Raw genomic sequence first — 21957 nt, forward strand, 5'->3', positions numbered from 1 at the left:
ATGCTTGCAATCGGAGAGAGTGACTGAGAGATGATTGAAAATCAAGCTTCGTGAGTAGATGGCAGAGAGCGAGGGGTTCCCGAATCGCGAATGGCAGAGAGTTTCTTCGCGAGCAGATGGCAGGAAGTGGCTTTTCTTTTCCCGTGCTTTTCAAAAATTAGATGGTCTACCGTCTGTCTCACACACGTTTCAAAATTGGCAAGTATTTTTAAAAAATATTTTCCTATGTAAATTGTAATATGTCACGTCTGGCACACTTGGATACTATGAACCTATGCTCCCATAAGATATTAGACCTTGAAGGGCACTTACTAAAGCTGCCCTTCCCGAGGAAGGGCTTGGCCGGAAAGAGAAACCCTTCCCGCATGCAAGGCTTTTTGGCCAATTGGCCCTTCGATGGGAAGAGCTAAAATCTTTTTGCCGTGCACATGCAAGGCTATCAATAAAGGAAGGGCGAGCAGGGTTGCAATTTTCAGGCCGGGACCCACCTTATATTTCAGTAGACTCTCTTCTCACTCAATGCTAGTGTGTACCATTTGTCCCAAACATTGGAAAGATGATAGGGAAAAATTCAATTGTGGTACAGGATAACAGTCCCAATAAAAGGACACAGCTTATAAGGGAATGTACCTCCTCTCCAATATCACGCAAAACGATGCTCGAGTAAAAGAGCTAGTTCATTTGACATGTGGTGGTTCCATTTGGCAGGGACGTGAGTTCGAGTTTGGTTTGAAGCAGTCCTTCTTCTAAGACGTGACTGTCCTAGATGGGTTTTTGGGATTGGGAACAATGTTTTCTGTTAGAAACCTACACACCTGCCAAGTTCGTCCGGAACAACATGATGCAACGCATGTTTTGCGTCTACCCGAGCTGAAATGAAAGGCACCAAAGAGGGAAAACGCACAAGTTTGTTGTCCTTAATAGCTTGGAGGTCTTGCTTGTCAACAAAGTGATGAAAGAGCTTGACAATGTAGTAATGCCAATCTGTGATTCGAACTAGAATGCCTGGAAATGGCCCGGAAGCAGTCTCTTATGGAAACCGCATTCTAAAGGCATCTATCATACAATGATGCATAAGGAGAATTGGTCTAGCCCCCTTAACAAGATATGGAAAAAACAATGGCCGGAGGAAAGGTGGGAGCAAGTAATGGAGAACATCTAGAAGCCAAAGGTTCCACATCAGATAAAGGTATTCTTATGGAAGGTAATTTGGGGGGCTCTTCCGATGGGGTTAAAGATTCAGGGGAGAGGAATTGGATCGGATCGATGCTTGGGGTGGAGGTTGGCTAGTGAAGATCTGGCAAACCTATTCATGGGATGTCCAACTATCAAAGGCCTCGTAGGGAAAATATGCAAGTGGGTCCAAAGAACATGGAAAATTGGTTTTTTCAAGACTGATCTATTCGTTGGAGGTAAGAATTCAGGTAGTCCTGCCCTCCTCATCAACACTCAAATCATCAGGTACTTCTTTTTACATTATGAATGGCAGACAAGGAACCATTGTGTGTTTGAAGGTGAATCTGAGGTGGCAAGCTTCGCAGAAATTATACACGAAAGCAAAGTGCTAATATGGACACTTGGGTGCAAGCAAAACTCGGAGGATTGGTTTAGGACTACTGGTGCCTTGTTGTCAGCAAATGGAATGCCTAGGAAGGAAGAAAACCTTGGCCAATGGTAAATAGAAGATCTCAGAAGAACATGATAATTGACCTTGTGTATCACGAATAGAGACGATCCGTTAGGGGTGGCTGGCTGCCCATATAGCCAATGTAACTGTGGTCCCTAGATGCTCAACACGAGCATGGCAAGACTTAGTAATTTTTTGAGATGATCATTCACTGACAATTGTGAGTTCTGCCAAAAAAAGAAAAAAAAAGGGGTGTAAGGGTTCAAAAATGTACAAGCGTTGTAGCAACCTTTCCAAATTCCACATAAAAGGAAGGTGACACCTAAAAGTAATGCCTGCACACGCTTTTACCTCGTAAGCTTTAGTTACAGCTGCTTGGCATCCTCGTAGGTCTCTCGATTAGCCGGCTTTGAAATGGCAACGAGGGCTGCTCTCGCCTTCTGCGTCTGCTTCGTCCTTCTCCTCGCCCTCTACCACAGACAGAGCTTGATCTCCCTCCATGTTATCTCTCTCTCTCTCTCTCTCTCTCTCTCTCTCTTGCCGTGTGCACGCTAAAGAGAGAGAGAGAGAGAGTGTGTGTGTGTGTGTGTGTGTGGAGAGAGAGAGAGAGAGAGAGAGAGAGAGAGAGAGAGAGAGAGAGAGTGTGTGTGTGGGGAGAGAGAGAGAGAGAGAGAGAGAGAGAGAGAGAGCTTCGTTCTTCTCCTGATATTTCCATCCACAATGTCACCTGGTAATAGGAGCAGCTTGATGTCTGGGAAGACAAGGAGCAAGTGGGGACCTTGAAGACGCTTCTGCAAAAGGCTGAGATGCACCATGACGGCAAGAGGACAGTGATCTTCACCAGCGTCAATGCGGCATGGGCAGAACCAGGCTCATTGCTGGAGATCTTCTTGGAGAGCTTCAAGCTGCTCAAGAACAGAACCCAAGAGGACTTGCTCAAGCATCTCATCATCTTGGCATTCGACAACAAGGCCTATGAGAGATGTGTGGATGTGCACCCCCTCTGCTATCAAGTGATGACGGAAGGCGTGGACTTCACGAGTGCCAAGCCTTATATGAGCCATGACTATGTGCAGATGATGTGGAGGAGAATTGAGTTTCTCAACAACATTCTTGGCATGGGCTATAGCTTCGTCTTCTCGGTATGCCTCTGTCCCTTACTCAAAATTTGTTCTGGATTTCAGTTTAGGGGGCGTTGGTTAGATTTTGGGGTGCTTGCCATCGGGCTCGTCCTAGATATCGGAGTCTCTGCCGACGTGGTAGGGAGTCACGTCCACCAGCAACCGGTTCCTTTCGAAAAGGGTTAACCACCACCACCACCACCACCACCACACACACACCCCCCGCCCCCCCCTTTTTAAACCTTATGAACGTTTGAACAGTGGTAGGCATCAACCCAATGTGTTAACCCTGAAGATGGTTATTCACGCAATGCTTAATCATTTTTGTGTTTGAGCATTGCGCCCATTGTGCTAAGGGGGCGCCTCCAAAAATTCTCAGTGCCTAAATGTGACCTACTGCACCTGCCCAACAGTTCAATGTGCTTGCCACTTGGAAGCCTCTCAAGGATGCCACATCCTTGAGAGTCCAATATTTAGTGAGAGCCTTGCCATCATGGCAAGCATGCCCCAGCTGGTTTCCAGTGACGCCTAGCAGGCTACTGCCCGTTGACCAAAGTTAGTCAAGGCGGTGCTCACACGGCATTGGACCCATCGCCTCAAGGCTAGCAATCTGAAGATTACTGGATGGAGTTTTGGCCTTGTGCCTTATGCCGCCTTTTGCCATATTAGTTGCCCATAAGCTACTAGTAAGTCTCTTTTAGAGAGCTTTTCAATGCCAGACTTTCAATTGCCTTAGTTAATCAATGTCCTTGACTATAACAAGATTTTGCAACAAGATGTCTTCACATAAACTTCAACAGTTAAAACATTTTGTTCCAAAGCGCGCGCGCAAATGTTCAGAAATCTATTTCCAAATGTTCACTTCTTGCATGCACTTATATGAGTGATTATGAAATGTGCAGACATGGTTTATCTGTATTTATGATTTTTTGTGTGAGGTACACTTATTTTTTTTAGGTGTATGTGTGCGCATGCATATTAATTTGTATGTCCTTGGGTTCACTATTAAGAACCTCCTTATGTAATGTGTGTTCATGTAGGGTACTTCAAAAAATCCCTCTTGTTAATGTATCTCTGTTGAATTGCTGAAAACTTCAAAAAATAAAAGACACCTCGTGTTGAACTCACGTGGTATATTAACATGATTATATAGTGCACCCTTCGATGAAGGTGTATATACATATCTAATTAAAATTAAAAGTATAAACGGAGCCTTGGTGGTGGAAAAAGGAAGATTTTCTGTTTGAGAGGGAAATTCTTGTGCCAATCTGATAATAATGTCTTCAAGAATAATTAAATTTATACATAAACACTCGGAGGAAACAGTAAGGATAATAAAAGCTTAAAGCAAAGGTAAAGACAATGTAAACTCTAAGAAGCTGAAAACTTTAGGGAGAAAGAGTGCATATATAGATCAAAAATGCCTTTTTGACTTTCCATTATAGTGAGACTTTTTATTTTCTGCTCTTTTACATTTTAGTTGTTTCAAAAGGTTATCTACTTTTTGGAAATTGTGAGGACCGAATTTTCAAAGTTCGAAAGGGGCATAGTTCCAATCCTTTTCAGCCTTGGTGGTGGAAATGAAGAGCTGTATTTGAGAGAAAATTTGACAGGAACATACTTTATTGTCATCTGAATGATGTGGCATATCATTAGTTTTGGCGAGTTTTGGATAAATCAAGCCCTTTTTCCGAATGTGGGGGCACTCACACGATTATACACATGCTCATGTTTGTTTACATATTTTTTACATTCTACTTATTTCTTTATCGGAACATATACAGGTATACTTTATTTCATCTTTATTTTTTGTTTATGCATCTACATGGATACTACACTTTGTCTACATGTACATTTAATTAATTAAATGTTTATACACCATTGTTTGTATTTTGCATTTTGTGTATCAAAAACTCTATTTTAATGTTTGAATTACCAAAAACTTGGCATAGATGTGATAAGTATACAAGGAGTCTTGATTAAAAATTTAGAAAAGCTTTTGACTAGTCATGTGTGATTCGATAACCTAATGCAGTTCATTATGAGTAAACAAATTCCTATAATAGACTTTTTATAGGTACACATCTAAAAAATAGAAGTATATAATCCTTCCTATTGAGTACATGCATTGGAATTATGTTTGACATTCAATAACTTAGATCTAAGTAAGCATTCAATTAAAAAATGTACATGGTTTGCTATGCGTGGTATGAAATTCTCTCAATATTTTATAGAATGATCTAATGAAATACTCTTCTTACAATTGCCATTTGATGTCAAACAGGATGCAGACATAATTTGGCTCCGGAATCCTTTCCCTCACTTGTTACCAACTAAAGATTTTCAGATCACCACTGATAGATTTAATGGAAATCCTAACTCTCATGACAATGCTCCCAATGGAGGTTATACATTTGCACGTTCAAATAAACGAACAATCGAGTTCTATAAATTTTGGTACAAATCTAGGTTGACGTATCGTAGCAAGCATGATCAAGATGTTTTTATTGAGATTAGGCATAATAGAACCATGGAGGATATAGGGGTGAATGTTGGGTATTTGGACACTAAGTTGTTTAGTAGTTTTTGTTCTTTCTGGGTCTATGACATGAATGTAACAGTAACCATACATGCCAATTGTTGCAATGGGCTCAATAATAAGATCAGAAATCTCAAAATACTACTTAGTGATTGGAAAGAGTTTTATGTCACTAACCAAAGTGTGAAGTCATGGAAACAACCATATGGATGTACCTTGGGTCCTTCTTAGTTACCTTCTATACACATATTGATCCATTTTTTTGAATGATGTAAAGCTTGATTGATCTTTGTAGATTCAAAAAATATTGAGTAGTGCCAATAATATACATACTATCTTTTCTTAAGAGGGTTGCTTTGTGTCAAAAATACTAGAGTTTGAGATTGAGGATAATGGCTTACGATAGGCCTTAAGTATTGAACTCTTGGGAGCGATTGTGGACCATGGGACAAAGCTTGTTGATTAGTACATTATAGCAACTTACTTATGGAAACTACTCTTGCTTGGTTGGCCTTGCCATAGAATTTTGTTGATGCGGTATAGTGTTGATGTATTGTTGCGAGTCATGCATATACTAGAGAATATGAAAATATTAAATTGAACTAGTGACCTGGTATTGAGGAAGTACCTTGAGCGAGTGTGGAAAGTGGAGAATATTGTTTTGTTAATCTACATGAAAACCATGTAACTAGTTAAACTTTTTGCCATGCCATGCGAATATGTCACAAACTACGTACCATACCATGCATGTCATACAAGAGTGCCATACAGAAGTATGGTGGAGAGTTGGCACTGTGTCTCCCCAAAAATAATAAGGAATGGGAGTTGTAGGTGCCCTACCCCCACCCCCTAGTCTAGTTGTGCAGTCCAAGCGAACACATAGACATGGAGATTGGATGTAGATGATGAACCTTTATGAGTTGTTGATCTTGATTTTTGTTCGTCGGTGTAAGTCCTTCAATCACTATACTTGTGGTTGGCATTTCTTCTGCATTCAACGTCTCTATCATGGTTTCTTTTGTCCTTTATATCTCATGCTGATCATGTCTACTACAATCTCTAACATCGTGTCGATCATGTCTACTCCGATCTCCATCATCATCTCTACTATGACTTTTGCCATCAAATCGACTATCGCATTTACTTCTTCTATCACGTCTACCATCACCACTGCGTTTGTGTTGTTTCTCGCCTCATGCTCAAGCTCCTGATATAGGTCTTTGATTATTATCTATTTGTCATCATGCACACAAAGTCTAGGGAAGGTTGAATATGAATGCTTGGTTTTGTGTTCCTATGTTGGTTATCGAATTTTTGCCATAGTACCCAAGAAGCAGAGCGCCATTCATCGTCATCTTTTCTGCCAGTTATGTCTAATGCAATCTCCACCATCATTTATTCTGTAATTTATGCCATCACCTTGACTCTCGTGTTCACTTTTGTTTTCATGTCTACAAAAATCACCATCTTCGTCTCAATCATGTCTATTGTGATCCACATCATCATCTCTTCTACAATTTAGCCACTTGTGTTGACTTCCGCGTTCACTTTTGCTATCTTGGCTACCATGACCACTTCTTCTTTGTTGTTTCTCGCCTCATGTTCAAGCTTCTTTTTCAAACCTTTGATTCTCCCTCTATCACGAGTGTTAACCCTCACGCACATTCCTATCACCTAAGACGGACACCGTATTATTTATTTTGGTAGAGTCAAGGTATCGGGCTTGTCGGTCCAATAGGAAAAGGGTAAGAGTGATCACCGATGAGAGGCGCACTCTAATTGGACCATTCAAGGGATTAGTTGGCTAAGCATGGACGCCCAAGTGTGAAAGAGGCCTTATATAAAAGTCAACTAAACCTAAAATTCACTTATTCTCTCATTTGTGCAGTTGAAGAGTGCTCTTGCTCCATCTCCATCTTCTTCTTCATCATCTCCTTGTGTGTGTATATGCGAGAGAGAGAGAGAGAGAGAGAGAGAGAGAGAGAGAGAGAGAGAGAGAGAGAGAGAGAGAGACCATTGCGATGACGGTACGGCGGCAGTGAAGCGGTTAAGCGCGGCGCAGCGACGGCTCCTTCTTCTTCGCGGGGAGGAATCCTCCATGAAGGCGAGCGTAGAGCGGCGAGTGACACACCATCGTCATCTTTGAGCTTACTAGTTTAAGCTAGTTGCGTGCTTGGAGCCATTTGTGGCTCGCACACAGTGTATTGGCAAGTTCCTTGTATTGACACGTGGGACAGACGCCCATATTTTTGGTGCTGCCTGCTGCCGGGGAATGCCATAAACTAAGCTTGAATGGCACTCTGTGTTTCTTTGTGGTGCAATTTTAATTGTAGGAAAGGTAGGGAAGGAAGGTGTGTGTGTTGAGAAGAAGGAGTTTGTTTTGCTGTTGTGCATTTCTTTGTTAATAAGGTTTTGAAAGGTACTGTGTTTTCTCTGTGATAAGGTGTTAGTATTAAGGTTGTAGATCCATAATGTTAGTTCTTTGTAAAGTACAGTAAGTAGAAAGTAGATCTGTTAGAGCTAATGAAGTGTGTTAGTGTATAACAGTAGGTGTATTAGTTGTAAATAGGTAGGTAGAGTGTGTGTGTGCTCAGCGTACAGCGCGGCCACGGCGAACTTATCCCAAAATTAACAAAAATTTAAATGTAGGATCAGGATCGAGAATATCTCCCAGACCCAAGCCTGAGCATGAGGCCTCAGGCGCCCTTTAAAATTATGTATTTTAGCTTCACAATTAGCTAAAAATCGACTTTTTTGAGGACCAACGGAGCTTCGGGTAACTGAATGTTGTGCTGTAAAGCATACCACAACCCTCTGAGTGATACACTTGTTTCGAACTGTCACACACTTTAATCAAAAAATCGATCATTAAAAAACATTAAAAAATATCAAAAAACGAGTGAAAACGAACGCCTAAAAAAGTAAGCGGTTAACCTTCGAGGTTATTCGTCGACGCTTGTAGGGTGCCAAAGACACATGCATTTGCGCTCTCATCGTGTGCTAGAGACAAAGCAACTACAGAGAATTTCGATTTTTCTCATTATCCACCTACCTTAGGTTCCGGGCCCTCGACGGGGACCCAAGGTAGTACAAACCAAGACCCAAACATAGCGGCTAGTGACTTTTCCTCTAACTACGACATCATGGAGGGTTTCCCAATGCCTAATCCCGATAGCTCAAGCCAAGACATGCATGCCATGGGCCCGCGGTCCAGGCCGAGCGTGCTGCCGCTTGAAGGAAACCTTTAGTAGAGCCACTCGCTCCGAACATGGAGCTAATGATGTAAATGAGGGGAGTGGGGAAATAAATTATCCATTTATGACCAACATAGACCCTATGCTCTTAGAAAATGTGCACATGAATACTCCATTCACTGCATCCCCTGACTCTTCAGAGCTATTTCCCTCCATGGTTTTATTACCTGATGGTAGAAGCCTTGCCGCAATGCAAGAGGTTGAGCGATATATCATTGCGGCTAGGGAAAAGAAAATCGAGAGCTTACGCATGGCGGAGCAATGAAGAGAGTTAAAAGCAAAAGGACACCCCTGGCACCTCGATCCTAGAAGGAGCGTTCTTAAATGAGAACTGGGAGTACGAACTACTAACGGAAACTCTAACCGACCTATACACAGGTCACACCTATCACGTGGGTTGGTTAGATGTCCTACAATCCACAATGGGTGCTACTAGTGTGGAGGATCAACAACAAAGAGTTTGTGAGGTCATCCATAGGGTCATTGAGTTAGAGAGACAGAACAAGGGGATCAACATGGAACCTTCAACGGGTCTCATGAAATCCTTGGATACAAGAAAGGCTAAACAACCGACCTTATCGCAAATGGAGACTCCCTCGGTAAGTTCGATGGATCCTCCATATGTTGTTTCACCAGGAGTCTCAGTGCAATCTGAGCCTACAAGTGATAGCTTTACTTTTCCAAGTCTGGCTCATCTTTCTCTTGATGACACCATGGCAACCATGCCTACCCCAATGATGGGCATGCCAAGAAACACGCCATGGAACTCATTTGTTAGTAAAGCATCACTACATGGTAGCTCAATGCTTGCAACAGTACCTACAAGTGTGTACCAATCGTATACACCCATGGGTCCTCGTACTCATGTAATTCCTACTCCTCCCATTGTTTCAACTACCTATGCTCCACAACCACATCACCCAAGTTCTTATTTCCATGGGACTATACCGGCTAGCATTAGCATGTCACATACGACGTCTGCTATGCCTAGGGCCACACATATGAGCTTTGGGCCACCACATGGCACAACATCGTACCCAACGTGGAACCCAAGGGCTTCCTATGCGCCAAGCCCAATGCCAATACCTACTCCACATGTAGTCTCTGGAGCGCCTTCACCCACGGTGCCTGCTTACTTAGGTGACTTGGAAACATTTGCTCAAGCTATTGGTCGATCTATTGCTGAGAATATGCGTAACACGCCTGATAGAGAGCCTAGAAGTAGGGCAGTACAAATAGCCAAGCTCACAAAAAAATTTAGTGGAGACGAGGATGTGAGAAAGCATATTGAAGTGTTTGAACAAATATGCGATTCTCTAGGAGAACACAATGACCTGCATAAGAGTAATGATTTAAGCCTAACCTTAAGTGGGAAGGCAAGGGATTGGTATAGAACCCTAAGGGTGGAAGAAAAAACGATTTACCCTAATCTTAGGAGACTGTTCTTGAAAGAATACATACAAGAGGGAGTGCTTTGGGGTGTAGCCTCTCAGCTCCACAAAGCCCAACAAGAGGAAGGAGAGTCTGTGAGAGACTTTATTAGTCGCTTGAAGCATTTGAATTCTCGTTGTAATCCAAATGAGCGCTTCAATAATAATCAATTGCTTGATAGATTCATCAGAGGATTACGACATGAGGATATCTACAATGGCCTAGTCATAAGCGGTATCACCACTTGGGAAGTAGTCACCACCAATGCGATCCAATTGGAGGATAATATAATGATTCAAGGAGAAAGAGTCTTTGAGCCTAAATCTATTAGCTCGCAAGCATCGGGGCATAAACCAATGACCCTAAAGCCTATTGCTAAGGAGCCAAAGATATCTGAGATGACTTTAGCAGATCTCAGCAAGGCCATTCAAGAGAGTCTTAGAGACAATTGTGCTCCACAAAATAATCATATGTATCCAAGAAGTGAGCAACAATGGTGCTCAGTATGCTATGGACCGCATAGTACCAGTGAATGCCCTACTTTTAGAGTAAAATTCAATGGGAACTGCAATGCGTGTGGAGGTATGGTCATCAGGCTAAGGATTGCATAGTATTTAAGTGCACGATGGCCAATAGACCAACCTTAGCATGGACAGACATACCTCGAGTACCTGCATTGATGCCGGCCCCACCTCTTGAACAAACAACACAACACATGGTCCCTAGGGCCAAAAATGTTGTTTAAACAACACCCTTACCATCTCCAATGCTAGGACTGCAACCACCACATCTAAGAATCACTTCTGTGAATTAAGTGGGTTGTGAGTCATCTATTGCTTGTTTGGAAAGCTGTGAGGAAGAAAGTCCACAATACTACATGGAGGACTATTGGGGACAAGTCAAACCTGTCTATCAAGTAGCTGCTCTTGCTGCAAGAGGCCAAAATATCAATTGCACTGCTAAGAGACCACCTCTTCAATGCTATGAGTGTGGAGGTCCACATCGTGTGTCCGAGTGTCCTATTAGACTACAAAAGAACGCCACAGTAATGCAAACCAATCAAGCGAGCACGTCTACAATGCCGATACTCATGTGTAATCGATGTGGTATAGATCATTTGATTGCCCAATGTCCAAATAATCCAAATGCACCGAAGATTACGCCATTAAACTTGATTGAGGTTACTGAGGAGCCATCACAAAGTAGTAAACGTACTCACACGATCGATGCTCCAAAAAAATATAAAAAATCTTGAGGAAAATGACACGGCATCAATTGCCCAATCTCAGAAAAAGAAGAAAATCCGAAGGAAGAGATCGCAAAAAGCAGCGAAGTCAGACCCTAGTTCAAAGCCCAACATAGGGACTGGTGACGACCCCGTATATATGAATGACACTGAAGAGGATTCTGATTCAGATGAAACCGTGGAGACCAAAACGACCACTAAGATAGAAACCACAAGGAAGATCTTCTTGAGCCACAATGGCCAGGATCTAAGAAGAAGATAGGAACTTATCCAAACCCTACGGAGGAGATCGAGCGAGTCAAGCAATTAAGGAGTTTGGTAGAAGATACCCAAAGGGATCTAGAACCAGAACCTAGGCAGATCCAGATTACCCGACACCGTGTTCCCTATGCAACAACAATCTCACCAATTCTATAGACCCTTACATATACCTAGTGTCATCCAAGAAGAAAGTGACTTAAAGTCATGGGAGAGTGGACGTACTCACTTCTTGATGGAAAGAATTTTTACAGAGGGACTACCTGATCCTATAGAAGAAATGGAGATCCCATCTTCCCGACGTCAAGGGACTGAAGCCCAAAAGGTCCCGTTAAACATTGCCAAATTGATGGATTTCATGCCCTCAGAAGTTAGAACCACAATCATGTCCAAACTATATAAAGACCCTTAGCTAGTCTCAGCTCTTCGAGCCTTCCTCAATGAGAGCTGAAGTTTGGGCTACCACAATTTGCACAAATTGATGGAGAACTAAATTTTGGGCTACCACAATTTGCACAGATGGATGGAGCTGGGGAGATTCCAATAGAGGAGGAACACTTAGATCCACAACCCAACCTAGATGAGAACCTTGTTATAGAAATATATGTTAATAAGTTGGAACAATACTTTGAGGGTGATGAATCCAATGCGACCATACCAATCACTACTAATGGATTAACTGTGAAGGGAATCCTTGATGGTGGCACTGGGGTTAGCATTGTGACTAAAAATTGCTGGGAAACTATGGGAAGACCTCACCTTGCGACCACAACCATAGTAGTGAAGATGGCCAATGGGTCTATTGTTAAACCTATTGGGATGCTAGAAGATATCAAGATCAAGGTCTTTGGACGTAAAATAAGGATTACCTTCATGGTTATGGATTTGTCCAAACACACAATGGCATCGGAGATGATCTTAGGACGTCCTTTCATGAGGGAAGTAAAAATGGTGCATGACTGGTCTAAAAACCATGTCTACTTGCAATTCCCAGATTTTGTCATTCGAGTGGATCTTGTAACTGGTCGAGCACTTCCCTTAGGAAACATGTTTATAATTGATCATAGATTTGACACCACAGTTCACTCGGCTCCATTGTAGTATTGTTACACGTGTAAAGCGGACACTGATGTTGGGGAAGATTCTCCTTATATGGATGTACTACCTTTGGGAAATAGGGGGACGACCTAGGTAACACCTGAGGGGGATGAAATTCCACCACTTGTACCCTTAAATATGCTAGAAGCAATGCATATAGCTTTTGATGACCCTACAAGATGAAGGTTTGACTGGCATTGGAACCAGTAGTGCCTCACAAGACTATAGCCCACACGATTTGGGGTCAGAATCAACAATTGAAATTGACTCTGAGAACAAAGAATCTGAGTTAAATCTTAGTGCAAATGTGGGGAAAAACCATTCAAGGCCCAGTGGTACCCTAGATGACAATCTATCCAAGGGAGCAGAAGACACAAGTAGTGATTCATCTAGTGGCTCTTCACTAGAGATCGGCGGTAATCGAAAATTAAACAAGAAGAGCAAGAGATATAAGAGGCGATGATATCGAGAAAATGTGCGTGCTAGAATAAATAAAAGGAAATCTACCACAGAATGGCTTAATTATATAGGGGCATGTGATGCTCATCGGAAGTTGGTAGATAATTGGGGTGAATACCTTCAAAGCGTTATGTGGTGTAGTCCACAACCCATTGAAATCGCACAACTAGAGGCTACAGAGAAGCCAAAGTTGAGCCGTACCGTAAGGAGACGACAAAATCAAGAGTTACCTCAACAACAAAAGGAATCGGAAGTGAAATCACAGTCCACAGAACAACAAGACCCCACAAACTTCTACCCTGCACACCTGAACATTTCAAATCCTACACCGCAGAGGAACGTAAGGTTGTGTATACAATGGCTCAAAGAAAACCTATCGATGGAAGCAATGGAGTCTATGATGGTCCAACGATAGTTAAGGAAATATAGTTAGCAGACCCAGGAGAAGAGTCCAAACCTGTTTTCATTGCCCAAGATCTGACAGAGACTGAGGATTGTGTAAAAGAACTTCTCAAGGAATTCAGGGATATATTTACCTAGACATATCATGATATGAAAGGTGTTCCACCTTCCATGGTGCAACACACAATCCCCATGAATAGCATGGCTAAACCAGTTCAACAACGACCCTACCCAATGAATCCTAAATATGCAAAAATTGTTCAAGAAGAGATTGAAAAGCTCGTGAAATGCGGATTCATATACCCTATTGAACACTCAGAATGGGTGTCTCCAATAGTGATTGTGCCAAAAAAGAATGGGAAACTTAGAGTGTGAGTGGATCTCAAGAAGGTCAATGCTGCCACTAGGAGGGACCATTACCCCTTGCCATATTCAAAACATGTGCTTGAAAGAGTTGCAGGGAAGGAAGCTTATAGTTTTTAGATGGTTACTCTCGCTACAATCAAATCACAATTGTGCTGGAGGACCAAGCTAAAACAACCTTTATAACAAATTTGGAGTGTTCGCATTTTTTGTTATGGCTTTTGGCTTAACCAATGCCCCTGCTACTTTTCAAAGATTAATAAACACTGCTTTTAGAGAATATTTGAGGGAGTTTTGTGAAGCTTTCTTAGATAACCTTTGAGTTTCCTCTTGGAAACAACATCTATCATGCTTACAAAAAGCGGTTGAGAAGTGCAGATTGTATCGCATCTCCTTAAACCCTTTCAAATGCCAATTGTGGGTTAAATATGGAATCATTTTAGGGCATATAGTGTCCAAAAATGGAATTTCCACAGATGAGAGCGAAATCAAAGCCATTGCTGAATTGCCACCACCTACAAACTATAAAGGACTTCAAAGGTTCATGGGCCATGTTGGTTATTACCGATGGTTTATTTTAAACTTTGCCAAGATAGCTCATCCTTTGTACAAACTTCTTATTGAGTTCCAATGGAACACGGAGTGTGACCATGCTTATGAGTCATTGAAAAAGGCCTTGACTAGCACTCCTATTCTACGAGTGCCCGATTGGAATTTAATTTTTCATGTGAATATTGATGCATCGAACTTTGCTATTGGGTGTGTTCTAGCTCAACCAGGAGAACATAAACTGGACTACCCCATTAGCTTTGCAAGTCGTCAATTGAATGATGCCGAGAGAAACTACACCACTACAAAGCGAGAAGGTTTATGTATGATTTATGCAGTGAAGAAATTTTGCTACTACCTTCTGGCAACAAGTTTGTTTTCTATATTGATCATCAAGCCTTGTTGTATCTAGTAAATAAACCTTCTTCCACGGGAAGAATTACATGATGGTTGTTAATTCTCCTTGAGTTTGATTTTACCATTGTGGTGAGACATGGTAAAAGATATGTCATGGCGGATCATTTGTCTCGCATACCCAATGGTGAAGCCCCTACTGGAATCGATGATGAGTTGCCCAATACTTCTCTATTCCTAGTCAAAACCATACCTGAATGGAGTGAGAAGATTGTGAACTTTCTAGTTAATGGTTTTCCACCCAAAGAGCTTCGTAAGGACATAGCTCGAAAACTGTTAAAAGAATGTGAGCCTTACTCTCTCATTGCAGGAACTCTCTACAGGTTAGGGAAGGATGATATTCTTAGATGTTGTGCCCATGAGGATGAGTATTTATACATACTGCAAGAAGCCCACATGGGTATAGCCGGAGGACATTCCTCAGGGGAACTAACAGCTAAAAAGGTGTTGCAATCAAACTATTGGTGGCCTACCTTATTCAAGGATGCATCACTTTTTGCAAAAGGATGTGATGAATGCCAACGTTACAAGATCACACAACAAAATGATAAGATGCCCTGACATCCTGTGAAAGTGACTCAACCATTTGAAAAATGGGGTTTGGACTTTGCAGGCCCAATTAGTCCGGCAATTCGTAGCACCCAATCTCGATATATTATCGTTGCCACTGACTATGTGACAAAGTGGGCGGAAGCCAGGGAGACACGTAAGGCCGATGCAAGGTCAACTGCCAAGTTTCTCTTTGAGAATATTATTACAAGATTTGGTTGTCCCTTTGAGATTGTGAGTGACAATGGTACTCATTTTATAAATGGAGTAATAAAAGAACTCACTACCAACTTTATGATAGCTCACCATAAGTCCACACCTTATTATCCACAAGCAAATGGCCAAAAGCTGAGAGCACCAACAAAACCTTAATCTCTACCTTGACAAAAATGGTGGAAGCTCATCGCACAGATTGGGATTGAAAGCTTACATTAGCTCTATGGGCTTATTGTACTGTGTACAAAGTTGCCATTAATTGCACACCATTTAAGATGGTGTATGTCCAAGAAGCGGTTATGCCATGGGAGTTTGTCATTCCTAGTCTCTGAGTAGCTTCTCAGAAGGTTGGGGTGGTAACCCCTTAGTTGAGCAATTTATATATCCTTGAAAGGCTAGATGAAGAGAGGCAATTAGCTGTGCAAAATACACTTGTGGAGAAAGATAGGAGGAAGAAATGGTTTGACCGTCATCTAAAGAATAAAGATATCAATGTTGGTGATAAAGTCCTTATGTATGGAGTGCATAATGAAAAGAAAAAGTTGAAATATGTGAGAAAAGGACCATATAGAGTATGTGAGATCACCCCACAAGGAACCATTCGTGTGGAGACTCTTGATGGAGTTGAAACCATTGGATTCCTCAATGGGAGAAAATTTAAAAGGTACTATGATCCTTTAAGCCAAGAGGAGCTACGTGCCATCCATACAAAAAGGCAGCCAAGGCACAAACATAATTGAAGAAGATACAAGCTCAAGTTGAGGCTAAGGAGAGACAACAACGCATAAGACGAAAACGTGAGGCTAACCTTGGAGTTACACATGCATTCCACGTTGAAACCGACGAGGATTGGTTGGACTCTGACACATCTCTACGATACCCTATTGAGCTAAACAACACTTATGAAAAAGTGCTATATAACGCCTTATTGGACACAGGTGCTTAATATAATCTGCTATCATATGGGGTGTGGTGTCAGCTAGGGAAGCCACCTCTATCTGAGAGTACTATCCAAGTCAGGGGTGTCGACAAGAAAAAAACTACGGTTTTTGAAATCTGGCACACTTCTGTCAGTTATGACAATGGGATTGTAGCTCAAGACTTTTTGGTCATGCCTGTTGGAACTATGGAGGGTAATATAAACCTAGGATGCACATGGATGATAGTCACCAAATGCACTATTGATTGGGGGACAGGGGGTGTCATCGCAACACAGAAACCAACTCTTAGCCTTGCCACTCAAGCCATAGTCCCTGAGATATTTCCTCTTAAGAAAATAAACCCAGAACATTGCATGTCCAAGAGGTTGAACCATATGTTCCCATAGCACAACTCTCTAGAGCTTCAACTAATGTAGTTGAAATAAAGCTTGAGACACACAAGACCCATCCCAATATAACAAAGAAAACATACAAGTGGGTCCCTCAAGCTTCTTTAGCGACCATAGCCAGTGCTAAAAGACAGGAGCCTGGTAAGAGGCTTCCTATTTGCCCCAAGAAATATAAAGAAACGTTGCATTGGATTCCTAAAAAACTATTGGAAGCCCAAGGCTACTATAAAGGAAATGATCAAATCTGTGTGCCAAAACGTAAATTGTGCTCTTACTTGTCACCGGACCCGTGTGCGCTCAATCTTGTGGCTCCAAAACAAATTGAAGATCGTTGAAAGGAAAAAATCACGGAATGCTACACACCGGCTCCAGAGTTAGTTTGGGTATGAAGAAAGAACGATTTGTTCCACCTAGCTCAGGAACAGGGAAATCAAATGAAACTTCTTGCTCTTCATGTAATTCCTATACGAAAATAGAAGCTTCGACACAACCTCCATCTACCATTGTACATATCCATACAAACAAGAAAGAGTTTGCACCTCCAATTGTAAGTTCACAACCTACAACAACGTTGCAAATAAGATCATGGGAGAGTACTTTACCACCCTTGCAACTAGATGAAACGCATAGGGCGGTTGAAAACTATTGGTTAAAGCCTTCACCCATAACAACTTGGAACAATTGGTTTCAAAAGGTGACGACATCATTCCAAAAGGTATGATCTACCCAAGGAAGGGGGAAGTGTTTGCTGATATCCATCATTCACTTGCTTCCCTCTCAACCTTCCTCCCTGACCTCTCAATCTTCAATCTTAGGGAATGTATATATTAGCCTTATACTCACAAAAACAAGATAAAAAAGTAAAAGAGCAAGAGCCATAACACAAAATCATAAAAACACATTATGTCCAAGAGTACGACCCTTGTAATATTTGCACTCTAACAATCATCTTTTTTGTGTGTATAGATATGGATGGTACGCTAGAATCATCCACTCCTGCCTTGGGTGAGAGGTGCCCTCGTTACTTTTCACAAATGTTTCACATGGTCTTTCTGATGCTTGCCTGTGAATGGGACTTGGTAGGTACACTTGTATATAAGAGGAATTTTGAGGAGTTAGAATGGCTAATACGTCTCTTGACCATGACTGATCCATACTTAGTAGAGAGTGTAGCTCTCATTGCACAAGCCTACCCTTTTGACCAAGATGACTATAGGCGTCTAGTGACCTTCTTAGTAAACATGGGTTCCTCTGATGAAGAAGAAGATGTACATGACTACACGGATGACACATATGGCCTCATGGATGATCAATTTGTTTTTCTCGACGACGAGGATAGGTGTTTAGCCTTAGGGTTCCCCCCTAATCTCTACAATATCCTGTTCCCTTGACTCTCTAGGGGGAGTGCAAATAACTAGGTTAGGGTTCCTCATGTTTTTTAATTGTGTTCAAGAAGTGTTGGTACCTTTTCCCACTGATGTGCCTCTTAGAGATATTCTTTGTGTTTCCTAGTGTGTACATGAACATGTTGCTGTTGTTAGGATTTTGACCTTCATGGAATCTTTCTCTCGTTCACACTTCAAATCAAGCGCGAACATCAACACAAACAGGTGTTTCTTGTCCAATAGCATTTCCCCTTATCTTTTTGCATCCATGTTTGTCAGCTTTAATTGTGATTGGTAGCATAATATCCAACACATTTCCTTAGTATCAAACATTAAATTCAATGTAATTTTTGTCATACGCTTGTCTAGGTTTAAAAATCAAGCAGACCGATTAAGCTAGTTTGACCAAGCTAGGTGTTAGATATCTTCTCTTAATACCATGGGGAATGCCTTCCTAATAATCAATGGTTACTTAGGTTCTTAATCCGATTTAGGTAGCATTGTGTGAAATGTACTAGGACTTTCTAGCGGGCTTAGTCTCTATTGACCTTTAGCTTAAGTTTTATAAAGGGAGTTTACTAGTGTGATGAGCCTAGGGAGGTGTAACAGTGTTATATGACCCCACAAAGTTACAAAATTAAAATGCTGAAAATGAACCAAAAAAAAATTTCAAAGTGCCACAATGGAAAATCCTAAGCTGGAAGAGAAATCTCAGCTTGATTGGGTACTTCAGTCACATGTATCGCCTATAGTACTAGAGCCCTAGAGGTTCCCAGTATGGGCGCTTTTCCTTGAAAAGCAAAAAACCTAAGGCATACAAAATAAGCACACACATCAACATTGGAACAATGGCTAAAAGCATGCTTTGGTGGTACAAAAAGGAGTGTCCTTGACAGCACCTTTGACAAATCTTTGAGTTACAATTTTTACATGTCACATGAAAAACTACCTATCATATTATATATCAGTGGATAGATCTTCGAAAGAAGAATCCAAAAACACAAGGTCCGAAAAGTTTTGACCTAAACTACAAAAATTTTACCAGTACCCACGTTTTCATTGGTAGAAGTAAAATAGGTCCTTTTTTTGTACCACCAAACCACGCTTTCACCCCAATGTGAAAAGACTTTGGGGGGTCAAAGAAAAGGAAATAAGTCAAGCGATGATTTCATGAGAATTCCTTTTATCATAGCTTAACTACAAGGCCTTCTAGGTATAGCCTCTAGTCAGCCCTCAGACATGAAATACTTGGCTCTCGCGATTAAACAACTTAATTGACCAAAGAAAATTGAAAAGCTTGTCCATGGTATTAATAGTCAATCTTTAGTGCCTTTCGATCGTTAAATTAGTGACCCCAGACTTGTTTAATTTTTCACCTTTACAATTGTTTATGCGTTGATTATATTGCAATTTAATGTTTATTGCTTACAAATGGTTTAAAATTCTATTACCAATCAAATTGTCTACCTACAATTACATATGCTTTTAAAATGTATATGAGAATGCAATTACTGTGCCAATGTTGTTGATTTTGTAGTGACTGAAGAAGGCTAAGGACATTCATCTCAAATTCTCTTCCACCTCGACGAGCGAGCTTCAACTCAACAGCTTCTCAGGACAGAATCTACATCAGGAAGGAGGACATGTTAACCCTCACACACATTCCTAACACCTAAGATGGACACCGTATTATTTATTTGGTAGAGTCAAGGTACTGGGCTTGTCGGTCCAATAGGAAAAGGGTAAGAGTGATCGCCGATGAGAGACGCACTCTAATTGGAACATTCAAGGGATTAGTTGGCTAAGCATGGGCGCCCAAGTGTGAATGGGGCGAGCTCATATAAAAGTCAACTAGACCAAATTCACTTATTCTCTCATTTGTGTAATTGAAGAGTTCTCTTGCTCCATCTCCATCTTCTCCTTCTTCATCTCCTTGTGTGTGTGTGTGTGTGTGTGTATGCATGAGAGAGAGAGAGAGAGAGAGAGAGAGAGAGAGAGAGAGAGAGAGAGTGCGATCGAGCATTGCGACGAGGACACGGCGGCGGTGAAGCAGTTGAGCGCAATGCAACAGTGGCTCCTTCTTATTTGCGGCGAGGAATCCTCCACAAAGGCGAGCATAGAACGGTGAGTGACACACGATCGTCATCTTTGAGCTTACTAGTTTAGGCTAGTTGCAAGGCTTGGAGCCATTTGTGGCTCGCAGACAGTGTATTGGCAAGTTCCTTGCATTAACACGTGCGACAAACGCGCACAACTTGGTACAAAAAGAATACTGAATATGAATGCTCAAGAAGCTCAAAACCATTCTCTTTAAGGCTTTTGGAAAACGGTTCCTGCTTCCAACTCTTTTGGGCAAGGTTGATGATGAACTCTACTAACATTTGTTGAACAACCGATGTTGACTTCCAGCTTTGTGCATACCTTCAAAATGAGGGACAAGAAAAATGTGTCCTTCTACATGAAAAGCATGAGCCTAAGCCAACGTGGCGAGTTTAAAAAGTATTAAGTGTCAACAGTCGCCTACTGGTTACTAAACTGATGATTTCTATCACGCTCCATGGGGAGGATCCTTCAAGTTTCATAGTGGAAAGGACGTTACAAGGAGGATCCCACAAGTTTCATGGACAAAAGGAAGGAAAGAATTGAGCAGTAGTTGATGCTTTTTTAAAGTGCTAGGGTTTTCATCACCGCGATACTTCTGGGTGTGATATCTATGTTTTATCCATTGTGTCTATCCCACTATAAGAGGAGTACTCTATAACCATCAGTATTGCCATGGAAAATAAAAGGAAAATGGAGAGAGGAAAAATTGAAGGGGCAACAATAACCGCGGCTATGAACGCGGTAGTGGTTTGAAAGCAATAAGCGCAGTAATAGTGGCGTTAATATATCCGCTTCTATTACCGCGTATGTTGCCGCTGCTATTACCGGACTTATTGCCGCTAAACGACCATTCAAAAATAAAGGTGCTCATATTTTGAGTGGCCGAGCAACTTTATTTTTTACCTACATAAAACAATGAAACATCACTTGTTTTTTGGAAGAGTATACAAAAAAAACCAAAGAATTGAAATTGAATTTACTTTACCTTGACAATTTAATATGCAGAAGATCAACTATTTAAAAAAATTATAAATAAAATGTAAATAGTTGTAAATACATTGTGCCACATTGGGACTTTACAAAAGTTTGGACAAATATTTTCTATCTAATCCTCCTTGATCTTGTCCTTGTCCAGAGGCACGTACGTTTGATCATCTTAACTCTACACAAATCCAAACCAAATTAATCAATTATCAATAGCTCAAAACAATGGATACAAAATTACTTGTTTAAACTTACCGCTTGTAGTGATCCAACCACTACATCGAATTGCTTGCGAGAGGTGTGGTTCTTCTCGAACAACCATCGCCAAGTATCAAATTCTGTATGGCGCTTCTGATACTTGACCATCTCTCTGGTTGTTCGAGTAAGAGTGACATTTTTCTAAGTTAGCAATAACAATAACAAATCATCAACTACAATATTTAAAATCTCTGATCGACGTTATAATTTAATCAATCTTACATGTTTGTCCTTCCCTCTGCCTTGCATCCTGAGCCATAGTGCGTGGGAGTTTTCCTGGAGAGAGCTTCGCGTTGTTGTTTGTAGGATGAGCCCGTCGACGCCTGATCGATTTTTTCTTGCATTGTCCACTCCTACTCCGCGTCTGCCAT

The 21957-nt window shown here is 41.4% G+C and overlaps 1 protein-coding gene across 1 annotated transcript; it reads left to right on the top strand.

Annotated features, from left to right (window-relative positions):
- Positions 1 to 1987: 1987 nt before the first annotated feature.
- Positions 1988 to 5633, top strand: LOC147433756 (uncharacterized protein At4g15970-like). The gene is made up of 3 exons (XM_086489788.1): positions 1988 to 2128; positions 2365 to 2769; positions 5033 to 5633. The coding sequence occupies exons 1-3, from the start codon at positions 2042 to 2044 to the stop codon at positions 5516 to 5518; spliced, it is 978 nt and encodes a 325-aa protein (XP_086345914.1). The 5' UTR covers positions 1988 to 2041; the 3' UTR covers positions 5519 to 5633.
- The last annotated feature ends 16324 nt before the right edge of the window (positions 5634 to 21957 follow it).

The sequence above is a fragment of the Adiantum capillus-veneris genome, chromosome 19, assembly GCF_014529385.1.
Source record: "Adiantum capillus-veneris isolate H3 chromosome 19, ASM1452938v2, whole genome shotgun sequence".
NCBI classification, from domain to species: domain Eukaryota; kingdom Viridiplantae; phylum Streptophyta; class Polypodiopsida; order Polypodiales; family Pteridaceae; genus Adiantum; species Adiantum capillus-veneris.